Here is a 25,231-nt window from a genome sequence, read left to right on the forward strand (position 1 = left end):
CAAATTACACCTTACACAGTCGTGTTTGTACAGATATTTCTTCTAAAAGATTATATTCAGAATTATATCTTAAGTGTGGAGGTTTGGGAACGGCCCGATTAAGACATTCACACCATGCCTTGAAAAATATATCAGCACCATTTTTCCCTTTAACATAACTATGATTACATAATGTGTCTAAATGGATAAAAACAAGTTTTTCACTGGTTATTTCTACCTGTTCTCAAAACGACCAGGCTGCGCAGAAACTGACAAAGTTGCTGCACAAAATCCAGCAAACTCTGCCCACAGGCACACAACAAGAACCAGATGTGCCACTTTAGTTCTGTTTCACAACAACCATCCCATGACATATCGATGCAGAGGGGGTGTGGTGTCACGTGGACCAGTGTTAACCAGGAATGGTTTTTAAAGGAGCGCTCACAGAGGAGCTTTCCCGAGATCTCAGCCCAGCATTAGCATACACACAACTACACACTTCCTACCTGGAGGACGGAGAGGATGGACGCTGCATACAAGAGGGTTAATGGAAACTACAGCCCAGAAGCAGAAACAGGGGACCAAGTCCCAGGGGTAAATCTGACTTATAGCTGACTTAAAAGCCATTTGTGTTTTCTTTCTTTTAGCACTACATTCAATTTTGTCTGTTTATTTGTGTTCTTTTTGTGGAGGTTATGCAAAACAAACAGCCTTAAATAGCGATTCAAACCAGTGCGTTTTTATTAAAACAACAGTATGGCTGGGCAGAGCTAGAAAATTCGGGGTACAAGAGCAAACAAAGCAGAGAATTACAGTGAATAGAGGTGAAAAACAGCTGACGATAATGGAAAAAGTCAGAGTGCTAAACAAATGCAAGAAATGTCCCTACTCTGCAGGCTTCTGTTTTTGTTTCTGAATGACAAAAGCACCCTTTAAGTTCTTTTTTATAATCAAATAATTAAAGCTACAGGTAACTTTTTGCCAGATGGACCACGAAGTTAATATCTTTAATATCAGTTTGAGCTCTGTGTATCCATTTATTTAACTGACATCAGATTTCATAAGCAACATATTAGAAATCTTTAACTGGAGCCTGAATAAAAGCCATACAAAAGATGTAGAAATTCAGTCACCTGTTGAACTCTTGCAGTCAAAACTGTCCTTTAAAAGCTTAATTTTATGTGGGTTCCTTTTAAAAAAGCATGGGACATGTTCAGTTTAATAAATAATTAACTAGGTTGTTATTTCTTCATCTGTATTTACTCATCTGTAAAACATCTGTAGAAGAAATGAGGGGATGTGTTGGGTTTTTGTTTGTGTTTATCTGAAACCCTCTTTGAATATGGCTGAGTGTGAAGCTTTGAACTTTACGCGCTGCCCTGGATGGCTTTAAACTACATAACATGCTCTCTAACAGCATATGGCAGGCAGACAAAAGGAGAGCCAAACACTATTCTAACAATTTTTAAATTCATGATTCACATCCCCGCACTAAAAGTGAATCTGTTGCATTTTTGTAATAGCTTTGCATTAACAACACTGTATGCACGACTTCATCCATGTTGTATTTTTATATAAAATCTGTATATTTATCTTAAATACGTCTCTCAGCAGAAGAGAAGGGGCTCCATGTACCTTGAGGAGGAGACCAACAATAAGTCAGAGGTGATCTCCTGCATCTTCTCCTTAAAAGAAGAGGTCGGAGCTTTAGCCAAAGCCCTGAGGCTGTTTGAGGTAAACTTTTTATATCAGTGGACAGCCCTGGGTCCTAATGGGGTTCAGTGACAAACTGAATGCTAATGATATTCATGTACCTTTCAATATCATTAGGATTTCTAACTTGTTCATTTAGTCATGGAAAGCAAAATTACAAGCAGCTCTTCCAGTAATAAATCATAGGTTGTTAAATTAATGTGTGAATGGTTCGGTATATTAATCTTTATTTATGACAGTGTCTGACTATTGTGAAATGCATTCAAGAAGAATAATTTATTTTAAAAAAATATTCCATCCATCCGCTTATCCTTTTCAGGGTCGCGGGGGGGCGCTGGAGCCTATCCCAGCTGTCATAGGGCGAAAGGCGGGGTACACCCTGGACCGGTCGCCAGTCTGTCGCAGGGCTAACACACAGGGACAGACAACCATTCACACTCACATTCACTCGCACATTCACACCTAGTGACAATTTGGATTAATCAATTAACCTATCCCCACAAGCTGCATGTCTTTGGACGGTGGGAGGAAGCCGGAGTACCCGGAGAGAACCCACGCAAACACGGGGAGAACATGCAAAATCCACACAGAAAGACCCCGGCCTGATGGTGTAATTGAACTCAGGACCTTCTTGCTGTGCGGCAACAGTGCTAACCACCATGCCACCGTGCTGAAAAATATTAAAATGTGTTTAGCATTGTCAGTACTTTGAACATTGTGCCTCTTGGCTTTCTTGCAGAAAATTAGATTCATAGGGGACCATTAAATGAAGAGCTATAGCCAGCCACTGGTTGCTGGTTAGGTTCCGAAGAGCGGTTCTGACTGGACTAGATATAAATAAAACGCTTCAAGCAGCAGCTATAACTAAATAACATTCCATCCATCTATATATCCATATTCCTCATTTCTGGTTTTTATATCTCACATTTATATCTTATTTGTTTCATCTGTGTCACCAGTGTTTCTAAGAAGCTAAGCTTCAATGTGTGCTTTAATCTTACTAATTAGCATTTTATATTTCATTTGTATTTTCTATAGCACCTTAATTCAAAGTTTTTGTGAGAAGCTAAGATAATATAATAGTATATAATATAATACAATAGTTCTGATCTCACTAAGAATTTATACTATTTGTTTAATCTATATTACTTGATTCCACTCTTTGTGGCTGTGAGCTGGCTAAGCTAAGTCTAAGCTAAGCTATAACCATAAGCTACTTACCTTGTTAGACTAACAGGAACACACCCTGGATGCAGCCCACACAGGAACACCCCCAATCTCTCTAAGCAACATTTTACCATCAAATGGGTGTCTCCTGATTCAAGGTTTTGTAAACAGCTAAATATATGGTAAGCTAAGGTACATCCAGTAGCTAGTTTGTGTTAAGTAGAAACAATTTGGCTGGTCTAACTGAAACAAACTAATAATGACACTGATTGAAATAAATTCACATTTCTATATTATATTTGTTAAATTTTTAAGTTTTATTTTTAAGCTAAGATTTATTATATAGGAAAGTACAATGCAAAGTGGGGGGAGCTAAGCTACCTTGTAAAATGCTAACTCATGCAACAGCTAAGCTAATGCTTAGCTAAACTACATTCACTATTTAGTTAGCTTATTTTAGCATTAGAGTAATCATTTTAGCTTAATCGAACAAAGTCATGCTAGTAATACCTACAATTTCACCACATTAAAATTCTATGTCTGATATATTTAATCTATATGATTCAATTTCTACTCTTTGTAAGAATGTAAGCTAAGTGACAGGTAAACTAATCCTGCAATAAGCTACCTTGCAGGGCTCTAGACTAACTTTTTGCCATGGGCATACGGCACAAAAGTTAGGCGTACACAAATTTTATAATAATTTATATAATATAAATGTGTTTTTCTGGATACACTGTGCTTTTTCAGCATTCAAAGATTGATGACACCGTGTCAGAGCACTGGCTATGAATTTCAGAAGGATCAGGCCTTAACTTAACAGAAAAGTTAGCAATAGTTATTTTCCTATTACAGCTACATCCACGTCTGTCGTGCCTAGGCTGCTCACTAGGGCTGGGTATCATCACTGATTTCTATAATCCATTCGATTCCGGTTTTCAAAGTCCCGATTCGATTCAACTTAGCCTCAGACAGTCAGAAATATTATAATTCTGATCATTTATCAGTACTGACTACATCAGAATTGTGAACATCACAGCAGATGCCTTTGTGTGAAAGTAAGTGAGAATAAAACACAGAAAAACATGAATGAGATTTTCCTGGTCTGGCTTTTTATAGCAGATAACCTTAAAAATATTCTACAATGTTCTGCATATAAAGTTTAAATTTCTTCAGTATTGAACAACAGAAAAAATAGGCTTTCTTGTCCGAGGTCATTTAAGTGAAAAAAAGAAAAGAAAAAGACAGCAGCCGACAGCGCTGTAAACAACGGTAGACTGGTGGGTAATAAGCGAATGAATAATACAGAAAACAGAGATTGGAGACGGGAAACTGTTCTTGAAGTACAGAGTGAGAGAGTATAGAGAGTATAGAGAGAGAGAGAGCTAGCTGTGCATGAAGTGTGATTTTAATAGTCGTGGAAGCAAACAGCAAAATTCATGACCACATTGATCAAATGTGAAGCGCAGTTTGCTGCTTCTTTTGCTGCTGGCTCTGTGAATTTTGGTTGGAGAGAGACAAAACCTACAGCTCAGAATCAACGCAAAAAGACGTAATCACAGCGCAGACTGGACGCATCAGAATCGATAAGCTCCGATAGCGTGTCCGTCTACAGGCCGTCGGGTGAGAAAGCCGAGAAAGACAAAGTTGATTCTGAGTTCTGTGATTACGTCTTTGTGTGGAATCCGTGTACCTGCTCTCATTTGCTGTTTGGTTGTTGTTTAAATGGTTTTGTGAGCTTTAATCTGAGAATCTGCCGTTTCTGGCAAAACACAGTTATATTTAAAAGTCGATTCAGGATTTAATGAATTGATATCGCTTTATTCAAGCTACCAGAGGTGGGACCAAGTCATTGTTTTGCAAGTCTCAAGTAAGTCTCAAGTCTTTATCCTCAAGTCAAGTCTCAAGTAATGTCAGGCAAGTCAGAGTCGAGTCTCAAGTCACTGGTGTAAAAGTCCAAGTAAAGTCACAAGTCTGAAATTTTGAATTTCAAGTCCTTTCGAGTCTTTAAAAAAAAACGAAAAAAGAATGTTGCAGTTATGCTAAATGTAAATATTAGACCATGTAATTTTTAAATCTGTGTTTTTCTCAACACATGACAAAATAGTGAACTTGGAAAATATACACAAATTGTGAAATTGCACCTCTTTAAAATGCAGCTCAATTAAACCTAGCTCCAAGAATAATTTTCACCGACAGTTCTGAGATAAGCCGCATGTTATTCTTGGATGCGCTTGTAGGACCGGCTTTAAAATCGCATGACAAAAATATCATACACATTAAAAAAAACTGCATCACCAACGTAGCCTGGACAACATTTGCTAGTTAGATGAAGTCAGCTATCTCATCGTAGCATATTTATATGCATATTTATAATCATACGGTTCTTGGAGTGAGTGCACACACTCATGAGGTTTAGTAACTTCAGGTCACTGCAACAAGCCCAGGTACAGTTTACCGACGGATGGGTGCACACATTGATAGAAGCCACTCTGATAGAAGCCACTAGAAACAAACTATTCCAGCCTAATTGATGACATGTATGGCATTTGTTTTCTGTGCTGACTGATATGCTGCTCAGTGCTTTGCTGCCTGCTTTTAAATCAGGTGTCACTCTGAACATAAACACAAGCTACATGTGATGTCTCTGATGTGTATCTGTTTCTACCCGTGCTGATGCTAGCATGACTAAAGCTAGCCAAGCAGCAGTAAATATGTGAAGTAAGGAAGAAGGATATACTCATCAAACAAACAGGATCATAAGAATATAAAACCACGAGCACTACAAATGTAACAGAAATATGTTGACATAAAATGGCATGTTATTTGAAATCTACAGGAAACAATGACACAACTACCGTACTTTTTTTCAATTTTTTCAATTTATTTATTTTTTACCAATTGTCCAAATTAGTCTGTGATTGGCCTTAGTGTGACAGAAATCATATTTATATACAACTAAATATGACTCAGCAAACATGTTTTAAATGGATGATTCCTCACTTGATGACGAATGATCCATTTCCATATTTGCTGAGTCTTAAATTTGATGTCAGTGAACTTTTCAGTGGTTGGTGTTAAAAAAAAGCCCCCAAATCCCCTATGAGCAAGCACTTGGCGACAGTGGAGAGGAAAAACTCCCTCTTAATAGGGAGAAACCTCTGACAGAACCGGGCTCAGGAAGGGGTGGCCTTCTGTCTTGACCGAGAGGGGTTCAAATGTTCACTGACAATTTAGTTGTATATAAATATGATTTTTAGGACTTGATGTTGACACCAATTATGTGAAATTGGGGACGCGCACAGTTCCGCTTCTTCTTGTTCTTCTTCTTACTTGGCGGAATCTCTGGCAGGCTCTTGACTTCAGTCTTGAGTTCAGCCACCTTGACATTGAGCATTTTCTGTTTGTCTTGTAGACTTTGCAAAGATTCCTGTACAGAAAATGCAGCTGACTCTTCTTTTTCTATCTTCTGTTGTTCTGTGGTGTCTTTTTCTTTCTGAGGCTCCTGCAGAGACCTTGCAGTGGATGGCCGTGAGTCCTCTTTTTCCATCTTCTCCTGTTGTCCAGTCTCGTTTTCTTTCGGAAGCTCAAATTTGTGCATTTCATTTGCAGCAGTGGAATTTTGTTCTTTGTGCTGCTGTGGGATTTTAAGTGAGGAAGCTTTGGCCCCTTTCAGCTCTCGCTCCAGAGACTCTAGCTTCAAATCATGAAGGGCCTTGTTGGGGCAGAGCTGGGATTTCAGGTCACTGATTTCCAGGTTGAGTGTCTCCTGCTCCTGCCTATGTTTAACGGCCTGCTCTTCAAGCTGATTTTGAGCTGCTAGGAGCTGTTTCTGGAGCATCTCAATCTGCTCTTGCTGAATCCTACATTTGAGCTCAAATTCAGCCTCCTTAGAGGACTTCAGTCCTACAGAGTCAGTGTGTGAAGCCTCTGTGGTTGGAGTGGCAGACTCCACACACTGCTCTGTGGTAGGGTGGCTGATTTGGTCCTGCAGGGTAGCAATCACCTCATCCAATATGACCATAGCTTCATTGTCACTTGCGAGAGTGTCTGTCTCACTGATGTCATAGGTCTTATTACTAGAAGCCTCTTCCAGCTGCTCTATGAGGCCTTTGATCGTTTCCTCGTGATTTCGATCGTTCTCGTGAATTTCTTCACGAAGTTTGTTCACCTGAAACTGGTGATAAGAGGCCCTCTTGTTTGCACCTACCATTTTACAGTAAAGGTCGTTCTGATGGTATTGGGAGGCTTCCAGTTGGTGTCTGAGAGCAGCAATCTCGTGCCAGGGATTAAACGGGGGTCTAAATGTGGGAATGGGTTGATATTCCCAAGTCCCTCCATTAGGCACAGGGTTTGGTCTGCTGGGGTTCTTCCCATTTCTCTCTCTCTCCATGTCCTCCTTTGCATTTGAAATGGGGAGGGATTCAGCCTTTTCTTTTTCAGGAGTGGCTCCAGTGTTTCTTTGCATTTCTTCATTTTTCGGGTTTGCTCCATCACCCGTGCTGTTTTGAGCTTCAAGAAGAGCCCGGGCATATGCCCGAGTAATTGCTCTTCTTGGTTCTTCAGCCACTCTTTTCTGTTTTTGCTTTTTTTGTTTCTTTGGTTTCACAACCGTTTCCTTTGGTGGTTGTGCCACAGGAGACTTTTTAGTATTTGGTTGTGCGGCTTTATCAACCTCAGGTTTTGGTGTGATGACCATTTCTATTTTTGCTTCTGCCATTGTAGATGCGTCAGCGTGTGCGTGTGCGTTTCTCTGCGTCCGCCTTGTCTTTGTTTTAACAACCAGGTTGCTTTGTGTTTCTGCCATCCGAGATCCACTAAAGTTGGTTGAACGTCTCCCCTATTTATAGGGTTTACCAGTAGAATGTGCACTGTGACATCACAGGCTGTTCCTGTGATGCGCTGTTCCTTTGAAGTGCCATGATTGGAACAATTCAAAATAAAATGCCCACAAACCTAATGTAAAGGAAAGGCTTTTATTTTGTAGCACATACTGAATTAACACTATAAAAGCTACTCTACAGGAATTGCAGTAAAAAATAAAACAAAAGCAAAATATGTTTTTTAAATGGTTGTTAAAAAAACTAACCAAAGTAGAAGACAACTGTTTAGTGGAAAGTATTCGACATTCTAAAGATTCTCAGGCATAATAACTTCTTTCATAATTTAAACAAGGACAGGTAGAAAACGTTCATATTTAGTGAAAGATATTTATTAACATTATCCAATGAGAGTTACTGAATGTCTGTAGGCAGTGAGATCTTGGTGGTTGATGAGGCGACAGAATGTCATCTATGTTTTGTTTTAAATTCAGTTTCAATGCTGAATCTAAGAAACAACAGACTGCAGAGGGAGACTTTAATAGAGGTTTACTAACTCTTACTATCATATACATTGTGGAAAAATCTGTCTTTATTTAGCATAATATATTTGTTATAAGCACTAAATATGTTTTATGATTAACTGATGAACACTAACGTACCAAGCTGAAAATTCTGCTCACCAGTCAGCAGCTTATATTCACAAAAAATGGATAAATCTGCGATCCATGCAAGTAAGTCTCAAGTCTTTATCCTCAAGTCAAGTCTCAAGTAATGTCAGGCAAGTCAGAGTCGAGTCTCAAGTCACTGGTGTAAAAGTCCAAGTAAAGTCACAAGTCTGAAATTTTGAATTTCAAGTCCTTTCGAGTCTTTAAAAAAAAAACGAAAAAAGAATGTTGCAGTTATGCTAAATGTAAATATTAGACCATGTAATTTTTAAATCTGTGTTTTTCTCAACACATGACAAAATAGTGAACTTGGAAAATATACACAAATTGTGAAATTGCACCTCTTTAAAATGCAGCTCAATTAAACCTAGCTCCAAGAATAATTTTCACCAACAGTTCTGAGATAAGCTGCATGTTATTCTTGGATGCGGTTGTAGGACCGGCTTTAAAATCGCATGACAAAAATATCATACACATTAAAAAAAACTGCATCACCAACGTAGCCTGGACAACATTTGCTAGTTAGATGAAGTCAGCTATCTCATCGTAGCATATTTATATGCATATTTATAATCATACGGTTCTTGGAGTGAGTGCACACACTCATGAAGTTTAGTAACTTCAGGTCACTGCAACAAGCCCAGGTACAGTTTACCGACGGATGGGTGCAGGACCTTGAAATGCACCGTGTAGAACGAAAGACCATCGTACGTATCATAAGTTTACCAGTCTCACAAATCGTCGTCATAAATACACATTCGTTAACCGTTTATTAATATAACCTTTGAGCTCAACGGTAATTAATTAGTAGTGGAAATAATTTCTGGTACGCGTTACAGAAATGTAGCAGTGACAATAATACTGTATGCTGTAATCGTACTGGGCAATTAGTGATACAAAACAACTGTTTTATCCTGTGAATAAAAGTATGTTTTTGTCAATGTACCATAATAACAGAAGCGAAACACAATATTGTGTCAGGACAATTCACTATTTATGCACAATAAACAAAGGAGCATAGCGCGACAATTTCTGTTCAGCGTCAGACTTGCTTGTAACCTATATCACCAATTATGTTATGAAAATGACGCATTAACTACAACAGAAGACTGACCTTTGTGGAAATGCTTGGAGCAGACTAACATGTGAGCTGGAGTGTTCTGGGACGTTATATTTGGTCTTTGAATGGCTGCGATCCAGGCCATCCGTCGCCTCTTTGTTACTTCGGAAACATGGCTCGAACAATTTCTCTTCAACGACGTAATCCGATAACAACCGATTTCTTTACCCGTCGGCTTCCCGTGGCTGTCATGTGACCGGCTATTGCAGTTAATAATACAACAGCTTCTTGCCATTTTTTGTGTTTCTTTTTATCGCTGTATAACTGATTTCAATTAAAAGCCTGCGTGCGCTAGTACCTCTTGCCACGAGTTCCCAGAATCCTTTGTGGTTCTACCCCAGAATGACATCACATTTTCAATCTCTATATGCATGTTACATTTTATATTTGGGGTGAAATATCAAGTCTTTTCAAGTAAACCGGTTCAAGTCCAATTCAAGTCCCAGGTCATTGGTGTAAAAGTCTAAGTCAAGTCACAAGTCTTACAACATTTTTTCAAGTCAAGTCTAAAGTCATAAAATTAATGACTCGAGTCTGACTCGAGTCCAAGTCATGTGACTCGAGTCCACACCTCTGCAAGCTACTCACCTCCCACTTCCACCTGCACTTTCAACTGGACCACGGCCAATCAGAGAGGTCCCGCCCCTTACTATCTCTGATTGGTTTAGTCCACGATAAGGGCATAATGTGTGTCTGTTGTTGACCACAGGGAAGGTTGCAGATTTTTTTTTTTTTTTTTTGCTACCCGAACAGTTGGTCGCACAGGTGCAACCAAATGGTTTTTTTTAGTCGCACCACTGAAAAATTTGGTCGCATTTGCGACCAGATTGGTCGCACTCTAGAGCCCTGCCTTGTAAGATGCTAAGCTATGGCAGAGCTTAGCTCATGCTAAGTTACAACCAACAGTTCGTTAACTTATGTTAGCATTATAAGAAACAGTAATGACTTGCCTAATGACCACTAATCTCTCTAAATAACATTTGAAATCCCATTTGGTTAATGTATATCCCCATGACTGCACTCTGTGTGAGAAGCTAATCTGGCATAGTTTTGGAAGGCTGGTTTTGCTTAATACTAATTACTACTAACTGTTACAAATGATATATATGAAAATGTTATTGATCAAATGTAAAAATGTTTCTGGCAAGGATCCTTTTCTTTTTACACTTTGGCCTGTGCAGATAAAACAAATAAGAAACAGCTGGCTTCAGTGAGATTGGTATCTGTCCATCTTACTTAACTCTGGGCCGTGTTGCCAACTCCTCAGTATTGAAAATCGCTATTGGCTGTCCTAAAAGTCGCTAGAAGTGGCTAAATGATGTCATCGCCTAATTTGCATAATTGGTCATGCTAATGTGATTGTAACCTACATTGTTGGAGAGAGGAATAACATCGTGGAAGAGACATAAAGTGAATAAAAAAAACGTCCTAAATGCATTTAGTTTACTTAGAACTACAAATTAAATTTCTTTTAGCAATTTTTGTGCTTTTTTTAATGTCACAATTCTAACCCTGCTCCTTTACCCGGGCTTGGACCGGCAAAAGTGACCCGAAATAGGCACTCTGGTGGAGTTACTTTGTGTGTGTGTTTTCCGTAAGTTTTAAACCTTGTGATCCACAAAACAGCATAAGAGTAAAAGAAGAACTGACTGCGTTACAGTCAGTGTGGGAGCAGCGGCTTCGCTCATGCGCGATTCATTTGCACTTTGGACGCATAGGTGTGAACATCTTCTACCCTGATAGCAGCTGGGGGAGGACTATCCTCCACCCGTGAGCACTGTGGAACGGGCGAGGTGCCCACGGCAGCACCCGCTGCTTGTTGAGAGTAAAAGCGATATGCGCTTTCACGTCAAAAAGTCGTCATAAATAAGTCTCCAATAACACCAGAAAAAGTCGCCAGATTTGCTAGTCGATTTTTAGAAAAAAAGTCGCTAAGGGGGTCTGAAAACTCGCTAAATATATAAATATATCGCTAAGTTGCTAACACTGACTCTGGGGGGAGACAATTTGTCAACCTGCTCCTTTAAAAAAAATGGTTCATGACAAAGCAGTTATGTTACGATAAGTTAATGATTAACATTAAACAAAACAAGCCACATGAGGAGACACTAAAAAGTAAATCCTGGGAATGTTCCACTTTAGTACATAATTTATACTAGTCATGTCATTTAAATACAATATGGCTTTTGGCGAGGGGAAAGAAATGTACAAATAGGCTAAGCGCTTTGCGGTGTAGTTTTCATGCTCCTGGCTTTTTCTGACTCTTTAAAGGAGGAAACTAAACAAACAGAGCTTATCTCACATGTTTGTATATCAGTGGTTTGCAAACATGGCAGGTGCATCATTGATCTCAGCTGGGGGTAGTGATAAAGAACCAGGCAAATGCTGCTAGAAAATTCTCCATTCTTACACGCTGCAAACTGATTGCTGTGCTGTACCTATGTGAAAGTAAAGTAGTTTACAACATACTATGCTGATGACTAACAGCTGTTTTTATCTATAAATTCTTCTTTATGTTTTGTTAGGAAAATGGGAAAACGGTAGAGCAGTTTCTTGAAACATGTATGGAAATATAATGAGCTTAAATTTTTTATGACGATCTTTATTCTTCAAACCACCTGAAATCTCTTAGGTAAAGTCTTTACGTAGTCTTCAGGGATAGTTCTCCAGGCTTCTTGAAGGACATTCAAAGCTCTTATTTGGATGTTGGTTGCCTTTAGATGAGCTCACACTGCTCTAAATCACTGATAGTGCTCCATTGTGTTTTTCTGTCCAGGTTTGGTTTTACAGCATTGACATTTTTGGGATCATTGTCACGCTGAAAAATGAATGGATCTTGAATGGATGAGAGTTGAAAATCTGATTGTATATTTCTATATTTCTTCATAATCACATTTACAGTTTTGACAGGATCTCCACCACCAAGGCTTGAAATCTAGCCCCAAACCATGACTGAGCCTCCACCGTGTTTTACAGATGGCTGTAGACACTCATTGTTGGACCTCTCTCCTAGTGTTCTCTTTCATAATAACTACAGTTTGCATTATGACACAATTTGAACCCAAAATTTCTCCATCAGACCTGTTGCCAGTGATTTTTAGACCAGGTTTTGTTTAATATTGAATACCTCACCCTTTTTTCCCAGTTTCTCTTCCTTAAGAAGGTCTTCTTGACGGTCACCCTTCCACTGTGACCATTTCTGATGAGGCTTCAGTGAACATTAAATGATCAACTGAAAGACCAGGTGGATCTCTCAGGTCCTGTATACAGGACATCTGTTTCAGATACTGTCCTGTTGTAGATTTGTTTTAACACATTAATTTGATAAACAGTCTATGTTGTGGAATCTGTGCATACAATGGTACTTAATGGTTTGTCGTACTTTTGCACATTTACCAAGGAAAATCAGTTTGATGTGTTATTACACAACCTGTTATTGCTTAATCCTTCAAATCCCAACAACATCAGTGCGTCATTGTGTTGTTGTTTCTTCTCATATCGATCTAAATTGCCTCTGCGTAGGTGACTACGTGCTCGTGGTAAATAGCGACTGGCAGCACCTTCATTGTTTAATCTTTAAATCTGACCTTCTTTCAAGTATCAAGTTTTAATTTTTTTTAAATACATTTTGTATTAAAACACTATCATAACATATAAAACCAGCCATGAAAATTATGTTTTCAGTTCATGAAAAGCATTTTTGTGAAGAAAATGTTTTCTTTGTTTAATTTAATTTTCCACATTTTTGTGGGTGGAGATGTGGCTGTGTTGACTCTGATCAATACCAAGTATGTGCCAAATGCTTGTCTCAAATGCAGCTGTAAACATCAGGATCCCCTTTGAGCCTATGAGCTCCCACTCTGCCGATCCTCCCCCTGCTCCACCCCTCATCCTCCCACTGCCCTTAACGTTTCAGTAAAACACGCCAAACGACCCCCAAACTATCAACAGACCCCATTCTTGCCCAGCTGTGATGTAACACATGCTGAGTCCGCTCACATGCTTTAAAGTAAATGATGCTGTAAAAAACAAAGCTTCAAGAGTTTGTGCTCCAGGACTTCATTTTTCTCTCCTGTTGTGTGTGTGTGTGTGTTTTTTACTGATATATTGAAAACGACTGAGCCATGTGCTAACGTTTAGCCACACAGCTTGGACAACCATCACGTGTTCATTCAGAGAGCCGCTCATAAAAACTGCCGGACAGCTTATCCACCCGGGTTTCAGCGCACATGTGACACAGCGGCATGGCTTTCTTGTGACGAGTCATGCTACCAACTGACCTTGACCTCAGCTGGGGTTATTGTCACCGGCGTCACAGTGAAGGGACGGCTCGGAGGAGTACAGAAATGTGGCAGATTTGCCGCTGCACTATATTCGCTTCAGGACTTGGAATGGTTATGTTAAGCTGGACCAGGCTGCCAGTGGCACGCACATTGAATTATTTCTCTTTGTAGTCATGGACAGATTAATTATGATGACAGGGACACAGTTCTCAATCCCAAACTAATTAAAAATCAGAAACTAAATCTGTCAGCTACATATACATATCATATTTTCTGTGGTGGCCTCACGAATGATTTGATGTATCACATTTTTTTAATTTATTAACAAAAATTTAAGTAATAATATACAGTAATATTGGGTTTTTAATTGAAAAACACAGTTTTAAATCTCTTCAAACAAATGAAATTCAAAAAATGCCATCGTGGTCTCATCTTTGGTCGTGTCTGTAGTGACTCTTTGGGGGGGATGCAGAACCACATGACCCGTAAAAAAAAAGCTGAATAGGATCCAGATGGGAGAAAACGTGATGTTGGGTTGCCTACGCCCTCCTCTGCAGCCTATAGCGGACCAAACAAATAACACACTCCCTCCAAAAAGTTACATAAACGTGCACAAAAACAAAAGCACATTTAGGTGAAAATTACCATATAAAATTCATTCACATACAAGCCAGAACTATTTTGCATGTTAAGATCAAGTACAGTTCTTGAATTTCAACCATAAAACTCTGGAAACTTCCCAAGGGTTCCACAGTTGTGTACTAACTATTACAACATGTCCCACACGTCTTTACTAAGAGAATGCATCCAGTGTCTGGCTCAGCGAGTTCCAGCCAGCTGACCTGTGGTCTTCACAAAGTCTGATAGAGTGCACTCTAGTAGTTTACTAACAGCACACCACCCTCTAGTGATAGCACAAAGGCAGTGCTGCGGGACAATTTTCCACCTTGTTTTTTATTAGAAATCCCTCTCAAACAAATTTAACATTTCCGTATACAAAATACATGCGTGGATGAGCGTAAACATAAAGACATAAACAGCTGACACCCGCATGCCAACATCTTTCTTTTTGCAGGAGAAAGGCATTAACCTGACACACATCGAGTCCCGTCCATCGCGCATGAACAGTGAGCAGTATGAGTTCTTCATCAGCGTAGACTCCTCCTGCTCTCGGGCCCTGGATGAGGTCATTGACTGCCTGCGCACACAAATCAGCGGCCATGTGCACGAGCTAACACGCAGCAAAGAGAAGGACACAGGTTAGTGAGTAAGTTGTATGAGGATGTCCACTGAACAAGAGCACCTTCAATCAGCAACATGATGAAATTATTAAATGTGAATATATGTTGCATGTGAATGTCAACTTACAGATATATTCTCGTGTTTAATATGCCAGTCATTTCAGCCTTTAAGTGCTAAACAACCAATGCAATGAAGTTTTAGACTTATAAATCAAAATCTGAGTCGCTTTTATTTTTAGCCAAAGGATGGCACTAGGTCTCCAAAATGATTACAAGAGGCACATGAATACCTGCAAATAATTAATTACAAGCCATTTGATATTAAACAAGGTCATTCATTGCAAAATAACAAAAAATGTAGCACAATGGGGATTATCTTCTGGGGATCATAAATGCTTTTTGTCAAAGAGCCTTTTTCTTCATCTATGTAATTTTTAAGTTTTTAAGAGTATACCCTGGTCAGGGTATACTCTGGAACCAGATGTACAGTGGGGCAAAAAAGTATTTAGTCAGCCACCGATTGTGCAAGTTCCCCCACTTAAAATGATGACAGAGGTCAGTAATTTGCACCAGAGGTACACTTCAACTGTGAGAGACAGAATGTGAAAAAAAAAATCCATGAATCCACATGGTAGGATTTGTAAAGAATTTATTTGTAAATCAGGGTGGAAAATAAGTATTTGGTCAATAACAAAAATACAACTCAATACTTTGTAACATAACCTTTGTTGGCAATAACAGAGGTCAAACCTTTACTATAGGTCTTTACCAGGTTTGCACACACAGTAGCTGGTATTTTGGCCCATTCCTCCATGCAGATCTTCTCGAGAGCAGTGATGTTTTGGGGCTGTCGCCGAGCAACACGGACTTTCAACTCCCGCCACAGATTTTCTATGGGGTTGAGGTCTGGAGACTGGCTAGGCCACTCCAGGACTTTCAAATGCTTCTTACGGAGCCACTCCTTTGTTGCCCGGGCGGTGTGTTTTGGATCATTGTCATGTTGGAAGACCCAGCCTCGTTTCATCTTCAAAGTTCTCACTGATGGAAGGAGGTTTTGGCTCAAAATCTCACGATACATGGCCCCATTCATTCTGTCCTTAACACGGATCAGTCGTCCTGTCCCCTTGGCAGAAAAACAGCCCCATAGCATGATGTTTCCACCCCCATGCTTCACAGTAGGTATGGTGTTCTTGGGATGCAACTCAGTATTCTTCTTCCTCCAAACACGACGAGTTGAGTTTATACCAAAAAGTTCTACTTTGGTTTCATCTGACCACATGACATTCTCCCAATCCTCTGCTGTATCATCCATGTGCTCTCTGGCAAACTTCAGACGGGCCTGGACATGCACTGGCTTCAGCAGCGGAACACGTCTGGCACTGCGGGATTTGATTCCCTGCCGTTGTAGTGTGTTACTGATGGTGACCTTTGTTACTTTGGTCCCAGCTCTCTGCAGGTCATTCACCAGGTCCCCCCGTGTGGTTCTGGGATCTTTGCTCACCGTTCTCATGATCATTTTGACCCCACGGGATGAGATCTTGCGTGGAGCCCCAGATCGTGGGAGATTATCAGTGGTCTTGTATGTCTTCCATTTTCTGATGATTGCTCCCACAGTTGATTTTTTCACACCAAGCTGCTTGCCTATTGTAGATTCAGTCTTCCCAGTCTGGTGCAGGTCTACAATACTTTTCCTGGTGTCCTTCGAAAGCTCTTTGGTCTTGGCCATGGCGGAGTTTGGAGTCTGACTGTTTGAGGCTGTGGACAGGTGTCTTTTATACAGATGATGAGTTCAAACAGGTGCCATTCATACAGGTAACGAGTGGGGGACAGAAAAGCTTCTTACAGAAGACGTTACAGGTCTGTGAGAGCCAGAGATTTTCCTTGTTTGAGGTGACCAAATACTTATTTTCCACCCTAATTTACGAATAAATTCTTTACAAATCCTACCATGTGAATTCATGGATTTTTTTTTTCACATGCTGTCTCTCACAGTTGAAGTGTACCTCTGGTGCAAATTACTGACCCCTGTCATCATTTTAAGTGGGGGAACTTGCACAATCGGTGGCTGACTAAATACTTTTTTGCCCCACTGTACTAGATTATGTAGCAGACCATCGAGTTGACATTAAATAGATGATATTTTAGTACAAAACACAGTAAACCTCGATGTAGATGCTTTGTCGAGCCTCTGGGGAACCTTGATGTCTGTACCAAATTTCATTGCGATAGACACCAGTGATCATCCTCTGGGGAAATGTCATTACCGTGCTTCATGTTAAGCCACCCAAGAGATGTAAATACGTTTCACTACATATACATACCTTTGAGCTGATTCTGATAAAAAAGGAAAATATGGGCGTATCCTCTGGGGACCCCTGATATCTGTACCAACCTTCATAGCAGTATATTTGAATTCAACACATAAATGAAAAGACAGCAGCAACAACCTATCCCGTAATAATAGAAGTAGTAGTGGTAATATTGTGCGATGTAGATTAAAGATTTTGGTAATAGAGGGAAATTTAGGGTATATTCTCTGAGAACCAGAAACAGCTGTGGTTAAAAAAATGAATAAATCTAAAAAGCTGACACCACTACAGCTGAAATGATCCATTTATCAACCGGGCCTGGTGCTGGGTGTTGAGCTACACCAGACTTAGTAATGGACAGCCAGTGTCGCCCATGAGAATGATGGCCCACTGCCCCTTTTATTAGTTGTTTCCAGAATGACATTAGTTTAGCTACTGAGGACCAACAGGCCCGGCAGGAACAGAAGAGTTTAGTGTCTCCGCCCCAGACTAACCCAAGGACAGAGAACATGCCAAGGTCACGGCAGGCTGAGACAGACAGGGCCACCATGGATCCCCCTCTGACCTCAGCATAGACTCTGTGGCGTACTGGTCAGGGTCAAGTGGACAAGGAGGATATTTATGGCCAGTTTTGGAGACAGCCTAAACAGCTTTATTGTCTCTGCAGGGGCCTCAGGCTGGACCACACTGCCCAAATGCAGATTAATGATTGTGCCTCACTGTTTTTTGAGTGTCATAAATCCATATGAATAAGCAGATGCCCCCCTCGTGTACAGCTCTGTTGAGTGTCAAAATGCCACAGCACTGAAACAAATTTTGCAGGCAAAACGCACACAAGACTGTGTAACAATCATCAATATTAATGTGAACTGCAGCCATTTATATAAGTCAGGAATAAAAAAATATTCAGGCTTCAACTGATGATCATTTCCTTAAATGAAAGTTTTTTATTAAGCGCTTTTTACAGACAGCCACAAAGCGCTGTACACAAAAAGTAAAATAAATATGAGCATTAAGTGCCATAATAGTCAAAGAAGAAAGATACAATAAGAAACAATAAAATAAACAAGTTGTTTTAAAATAAATAAATAATCTTGGGATCAGATTTTCTGCAGAATCTCTGAAGCAGACACTCAACGCACAAAGTGTGGCGCAGATATGTTGGTTGACTCCTTTGAGCGTAGTGGGTATAATAAACACAAATACAGTCATTAAAAAAGTATTCCTGTATTAATATGACCCCACTTGGTTATTGTAGTTGTTGAAATAGCTTGGCCACTTGACTTATCTCTGCATAATATGACAATAAAAGGGCACAGAGATGACCTTTAACCCTTTACCTAACACTGAATATCCCCTTCAGACACTGCACGACTGGTCTGTTTGATCCAATGTTGACTTAAAACATAAATTATAAGTACTTAATGACTGCTGTTATCCTCTAGTGCCATGGTTCCCCAATGATATCCAGGACTTGGACCGTTTTGCCAACCAGATCCTGAGTTATGGTTCCGAGCTGGACGCCGATCACCCGGTAAGGACCGACTCATCCACCGCCACATCCTGCCTCTGCGTGTGCACGTGAATGCACGTCCACTCACGTGCACTCACGCCCACGCGCTTGCTTATGAAAAGCAGCGGAGATGACAAGGCCGCACTCCGCCATCCATTCTAATGGAAACTATCTACACACACAAATTGATGTCAGTGCTTTAATTGAGCCCCTGTAATTATAGATAATTGCTCCCTTTTGCCACTGACATTAAAGCAGAATGCATTCATCATAAGCTGAAAAACACTCTACAAAGGCTTCATTTGAATATGTATGTGAGTTTGGCCTTCCCAAAGGATTTCCACCTTTGATTTAGCTCTGAGTGGCTCTGCTGCAATCATGAGATCTAACATGGCTTTTATTTGTGTGTGTGTGTATGTTGTCAGGGCTTCACAGATCCAGTATACAGAGCTCGCAGGAAGGAGTTCGCAGACATCGCCTACAACTACAGACAGTAACTACTCCTACTTAATATATTTATGCTCATAGAGACGTTATGGGCTGAGTTTGAGTAATAGTGGGTTTAAAGGATCACCTAATCAGGAAGTCTTATTCACATGTTGGTCAAATGCTGCAGACAAATGATGAAGTGAACTTTCTCATTGGAATAAACCAATATGTTTTTAAAAAAGAGTTTACTGTGTAGATAATTTAAAAAAAAATTTAAGTTATACTGTAGCTTTAGGGTATAGAGAGAGTATCGAAGTCCAAAACAAAAACACAGGTGAAGTAAAAGGGAAAAAAAACCAACAAAAAATATAAACTAAAAATATTTTTTTGTCCTTTTCTTCACAAAATTCAGTCTTTCTTTGTGAGGTTTTGTTTTGTTGATTTTATTGACTTAATATGTTGTAGACCTGCAGAGTTTTCCACTTTTGTGGTAAGGACATTGAGTCTACATGTACTGAAATGTGCTATGTAAGTTAAATTGACATTGATATATTTATTCAGTGATAAATTATTTATGAGAAAGCTGTTACAAATTAAATTATTGCAATATTTCCTAAAGGAATTGCAATATTTCAATTTTTTGTTATATAATAGATTATTAATAGTATCATATTATATTTTTTCAAAATTTCTAAATGCTCATTATATCATATAATTATTTATTATTTTTATTTAATTCTAATTTTTATTTTTGTACGGGTTCTACTAATTAATTCAAGCCTTTCTATGGGCTGTTTTTATTGTCTTTTCTGCCGTGACACAGCAATTACATAAAGAATTCTATATTTATTTATTTCATTAAAAAATACTATATAATTATTTATATAATATATAATATATGATATTTATATATGATATATTACCACTATATCATATTTTAAATTATTTTTTATGTAGAAAAAATTACCACATTTATTTTTTGATGCTACCACTAAAAATCCTCCACATCAGACATTAGAAAAACTCTACATATAAAACTACAGCCATGGTGAAATTTTTATTGCCGTTGATGTAGACGCTCAAAAGCCATCAATTTATTTTTTAGTAATGTTCACATATAACCGATAAAATGTCTAAAACATGGTTTTAGCTGGGTCGTTAGTTGCTGAGTGAGACTTACAGGAGCAGCGAGTAAAATAAAACTGATATTTTTCAGGTTAGAAAACAGGAATAATGAGCTGTGGCTCAAAGGTTTGTTGGGTTCAGGGAGACTTGGGGAAACATCCACAGAAAAACTGATTCGATTTAAATCTAGAAAAATTTAAGGTAAACACAGTGTGGTGATGTTAGTGTTTATCAGGGAAACATAACTTCTGTTGTGACTGCTGTTCCAGTGGACAGTCCATTCCCAGGGTGGAGTACACAGAGGAGGAGAAGGCCACCTGGGGCACGGTGTTCAGGGAGCTGAAGACTCTGTACCCGACTCACGCCTGCCGTGAACACAACCGCGTCTTCCCCCTGTTGGAGAAATACTGCGGCTACAGGCCAGACAACATCCCACAGCTCGAGGACGTCTCCCGCTTCCTGCAGTGTAACTCCACACCTAAAAAAAACACTTGTTTTTTATCACTCCGAGGTTAAAATGCAGACATTTGAAAGACTATGTTTAATAATATAATTTATAAATGCACACTATTAAAAAGCTGCTAATTACTGCCTATAGATGGCAACAAAGCTGCTATAATATGTAAATTCTCTTCTAATGATTGATAGAAATAGACAATCTCTTTCTGTTATGAGTCACGCAACATCACACAGTCCATGAAACCCAATGCATGAGTCATCATTCAGTTCATTTGGCTGTACAGATACAGACCCCCACTTCCTCTTCCTCCCTTCCTATCAATGCATGCTCTTATTCAACTCAAGCAACAAAACGCTCACTGTCTCATCTCTTTCATCTCCCCACCACTCTCCTGCAGCATGCACAGGTTTCCGGCTTCGCCCCGTAGCCGGCCTGCTCTCGTCCCGTGACTTCCTGGCTGGACTCGCGTTCCGCGTCTTCCATTCCACGCAGTACATTCGCCACGGCTCCAAGCCCACGTACACACCTGAGCCGTGAGTGTCTCAGTGTATAAAGCTAATAAAAAATTACAGGTGAAGTAAAATCTTCCTTATTACAAGGAAGTAAAGATTTCTAAATTAAAGAGCAAATTGTGTTTCTAATCCAGGGATATCTGCCACGAGCTCCTGGGACACGTTCCTCTGTTTGCTGATCCAAGCTTTGCGCAGTTCTCACAGGTAATATTAAAGAGGAGAATTAACACTTTACTTTTTCCCTTTTCTATTATTCAGATTAGACCAAGAGTGATATGAATTCCTGTGCTGAGGCAAAAAGATGACAAATCTCAGTTTCACCAGTTTATCCTGGCCTTGTCTGACAGCGTGAGCAGCTCCTCTTAACCCATGTGCTTTGATCCCACACAGGAAATTGGCCTTGCATCTCTCGGAGCGCCGGATGAGTACATTGAGAAACTTGCTACCGTGAGTACTGTGTACAAGGCAAACAGCGGTAATAGATAAGAGCCTCTAATTACAAAAGATTGGATCAATCTAGACCACATTAAATAACCTGTTTCTTAATCTAACAGGCTATTCTGACATGTCGCTGCAGGATAAACACAGGTTTAATTAATAACATTAATTACAGTCCTCTTTGCTTTATAGAGCCTTTGGATTGTAAATATAAGAAGTGCATTTTGTCCATGACACGTGTTTACCTTGTTATGACATGGAAAAAACAGTTATTGTATCTTAATGCAGAAATTGGTCAAGACGAGCTTGAATTAGTATTAAGGCTTTCTGTTGATAAAGTAGTACATATATGTATATATATGTCTAGAAATATCAAGACATATATGCTGCTAAACACATTTATTGCAACTCTTTCAGTACCTCCAAAATCATGAATAATTTTTTTTAAAAGTTCATTATTAATATTATATCTGTATTTAATATTCCTATTTTTAAATACTCTGAGTAAAACAAGAGATAAAATGTGATCTAAATCCTAGAGTTTATTTGAGATTGTGTATATCAGAAGCAAACCTCAAGAATCTTAATGACAATTTATATTTTTGTCTTACATAAGTAAATATAAAAAGGAATAAAAAAGAGTGGAGAAATATTAAGAGAATAATAAAAAATAAATAAAAACTTACTTTACATAGTATAAAAATGCAATTTTTATGTCATCATCTTGTTTAAAATAAGATATTTTTTCCTCAGATTTCCTCTGAAACCCAAAGCTTCCTTTCCTTTTTTTTTTTACTGCAAGTCACATTTCATGACCCAGGTGTGTGTCCCTCAGGTGTACTGGTTCACCGTGGAGTTTGGCCTCTGTAAGCAGGGCTCTGAGATCAAAGCTTACGGAGCCGGCTTGCTGTCTTCATTTGGAGAGCTGGGGGTAAGAGGAAGCCGAGTACAGCGATGACATTTTGCTTTCTGTACATTATTTTTATAACACATTTGCCTTATTGCACAACAGCAGGCAGTGGGTTAGTGGTCCACTCGGGTTCAGGTTTAATGTGTCACTGGGGGAGTTGCTCAGCAGGGCGGTGGTAAAGTGGTTCAGTGGGTAAGCACTCAGGTGGGGGCAAAGACTTCGAGGTCATTAGCTGCTGTCAGCAGAGGATGTCCACTCAAGTCAGCAGAGTCAGCAGAGTCTTAAATCGTGCCGCACTTCCTGTTTACAGACAGGAATAGAGATGCTCATTGAGAAAATAAAGCAGTGAAAAGAAAAAAAAATTTTTCTTTCAGTACTCTCTAACAGAAAAGCCCAAACTTATGCCTTTCGACCCCGAGAAGACGAGTGTCCAGAAGTACCCTATCACAGAGTACCAGCCGGTTTACTTTGTGGCAGAGAGCTTTGAAGATGCCAAAGAGAAAGTCAGGTAGGACAATTTTTAGTTTTTTAGTTGTTCTAAAATTTACAATGCATGCGAGTCTTTAATCATTCACATCTCTCTCTGCAGGAAATTTGCAGGCACGATCCCCAAGCCTTTCTCAGTGCGCTACAACCCCTACACCCAGAGCATCGAAGTGCTGGACAACACCCAGCAGCTCAGGAACCTGGCTGACAGCATCAACAGTAAGCAGCTTTGGTCAAATTACTTATGACTAGTCGTCTGGAAATATCAAATAATAGATGTCTGAACGTGAATGAATGTTTGACTTTGAGTGCCTTAAATTTAAACACCAAGCACAGTGTGGATTTGTTATGTACAGTGACCCCAAACTCCAAAAAGCACGTGCAAACTCCAAAAGTTTGTACGTGTTTGTCTAGACCTGAACACAACCATACAATCAGCCAAAGGCCCACAGACCTGGATGTATACACTCAAAGGACTAATCATGGAAATGCATGCAGTGTGAGACACAGGTGAAAATAATCAACACAATGAAATGGGCAGGAAGTGGAACCAAAACAAGACCTGGGAGTAAACCGTCAAAATACAAGAGAAACAACCCAAATGACACAGGCTTTTCTCACCTCCAGTTTTTACCTCCTCGTCTCCTCCGTCCTACAATAGAATAAAATAGAATGTTTATAGTTAGATGTTTAGATGTTTATATAAAGATGTATTTATTTTCACGTGTACAGTGGTAATTAGGTGCAATTTGAACACTATATAAAAACACTATATAAAAACAATAAAGTATATGAAAATATATTAGACATAACAATAAGTAAAAGATAAAAAGTAATCTTTCTCCGATATTACAGCATTTATTGCTTGTACAGCTCTGGGATAGAAACTGTTTTTCAGTCAGTTTGTCTTCATTTTATTTGTTCTGTACTGTCAGCCTGACGGTAACAGCCAAACACTAGCTGACCATGGTGATCGATCCATTGTGATATTATTAACCTCTTTGAGGCAGCAGGAACTGCCTGATCTTTCAGACATAGGAGGGGGCATCCAGTGAATTATAGGACTGTGTGGATGTTGCAGCAGAAACATAGAAACAATATGTTAATATGACCTCTGTGGAGCTGTGGTAGAAGGACATTAATGGTCTTTGAGAGATGTTCTTTTTGAGGGTCCTCAGGAAGTAAAATCACCAGCTCTGTGGTGTTTTTACACACTAAGTTAGTGTTATAGCTTCAGTGTGTAAAAGTAGGCAACGTGCCACACAGTATGGTGGGATGACTCTTTAAACAGCTCATGTGTGCAATTAAAAAAATACTCCACCATATTGTGAATGTTATTAAAAGCCATAAATAAATAAAGTCCATAAATATGAAAGCATGCGATGAGCATTAACATACAGCAGTAGTTGCTCCTCTGACTCTTCTATTTTCTTCTGTTTCAGGTGAGATGGGGAAATTGTGCGAAGCCCTGCGGAAGCTGGAGTAACAGGACAGGAGATCAGACTTGGAGAACCCTCCTGACAATTTCTTCTTGGCTTCTTTAAACGTCATGCTTAGAGATTCAACTTCTTTGTATTAAAACACATACGCAAGTCAGACAGTGACCATATTCTTAGAATTCAGGTAATAGGAAACATGGGCCCGTTACTTATGGAGAATAGTAAGTTTATAACCTCATTAATGTTACGTGAAGAATAGCTTTTCAAAATAAGAGCATTGTATAATAAACATTTCTTTGTTAGCTAACTGCAATAATCAGGTTATTATGCTTTTCAAAATGACAGGAGGCTTTCTGTTATTATATTTCATTTAATCTGGATTAATTAAATGTTTTGTATATGCATGACAGTTTTTAATAAATATCTCTGTACTCTGACTGTACTTCCTGTGTCTACTGTCAGCTAATATTCCTCTAGTGAGGGGAAAAAACGAATGCCCACTTGGGGTTGGCTTCATAGACTCCAGCTCCAGCAAAGAGTAATTTTGTCCTCTTTGGATAGTTTTACTTTCTGTATTCAGAAGTCTTGATGGGGTGCATTTTTTATTACTCATTCATTT

The 25,231-nt window shown here is 39.3% G+C and overlaps 1 protein-coding gene across 2 annotated transcripts; it reads left to right on the plus strand.

The window, feature by feature from the left end:
• The first annotated feature begins 411 nt into the window (after positions 1-411).
• pah (phenylalanine hydroxylase) lies at positions 412-25,049 on the plus strand. 2 transcript variants are annotated; one of them, XM_085376170.1, is made up of 13 exons: positions 412-573; positions 1,591-1,713; positions 14,826-15,009; positions 18,746-18,834; positions 19,239-19,306; positions 20,637-20,833; positions 21,225-21,360; positions 21,474-21,543; positions 21,730-21,786; positions 22,613-22,708; positions 23,062-23,195; positions 23,277-23,392; positions 24,616-25,049. In XM_085376170.1, the coding sequence occupies exons 1-13, from the start codon at positions 502-504 to the stop codon at positions 24,657-24,659; spliced, it is 1,386 nt and encodes a 461-aa protein (XP_085232296.1). In that variant the 5' UTR covers positions 412-501; the 3' UTR covers positions 24,660-25,049. The 2 variants fall into 2 exon arrangements, with proteins under 2 accessions (XP_085232296.1, XP_085232297.1); XM_085376171.1 differs by having other exon boundaries at positions 1,594-1,713.
• The last annotated feature ends 182 nt before the right edge of the window (positions 25,050-25,231 follow it).

The sequence above is a fragment of the Diplotaxodon limnothrissa genome, linkage group LG17 (assembly GCF_057381915.1).
Source record: "Diplotaxodon limnothrissa isolate DT_005_m linkage group LG17, D_limnothrissa_male_GT1.1, whole genome shotgun sequence".
Classification (NCBI taxonomy): Eukaryota; Metazoa; Chordata; class Actinopteri; order Cichliformes; family Cichlidae; genus Diplotaxodon; species Diplotaxodon limnothrissa.

Bases quoted from the DNA above. Each gene is read 5' to 3' on its own strand.
- pah (XM_085376170.1), top strand. From the start codon at position 502: ATGGACGCTGCATACAAGAGGGTTAATGGAAACTACAGCCCAGAAGCA. The intron at 1,714-14,825 runs GTAAACTTTTTA...TTCTTTTTGCAG, and splicing joins AAGCCCTGAGGCTGTTTGAG to GAGAAAGGCATTAACCTGAC. The intron at 20,834-21,224 runs GTAACTCCACAC...ACTCTCCTGCAG, and splicing joins CGTCTCCCGCTTCCTGCAGT to CATGCACAGGTTTCCGGCTT.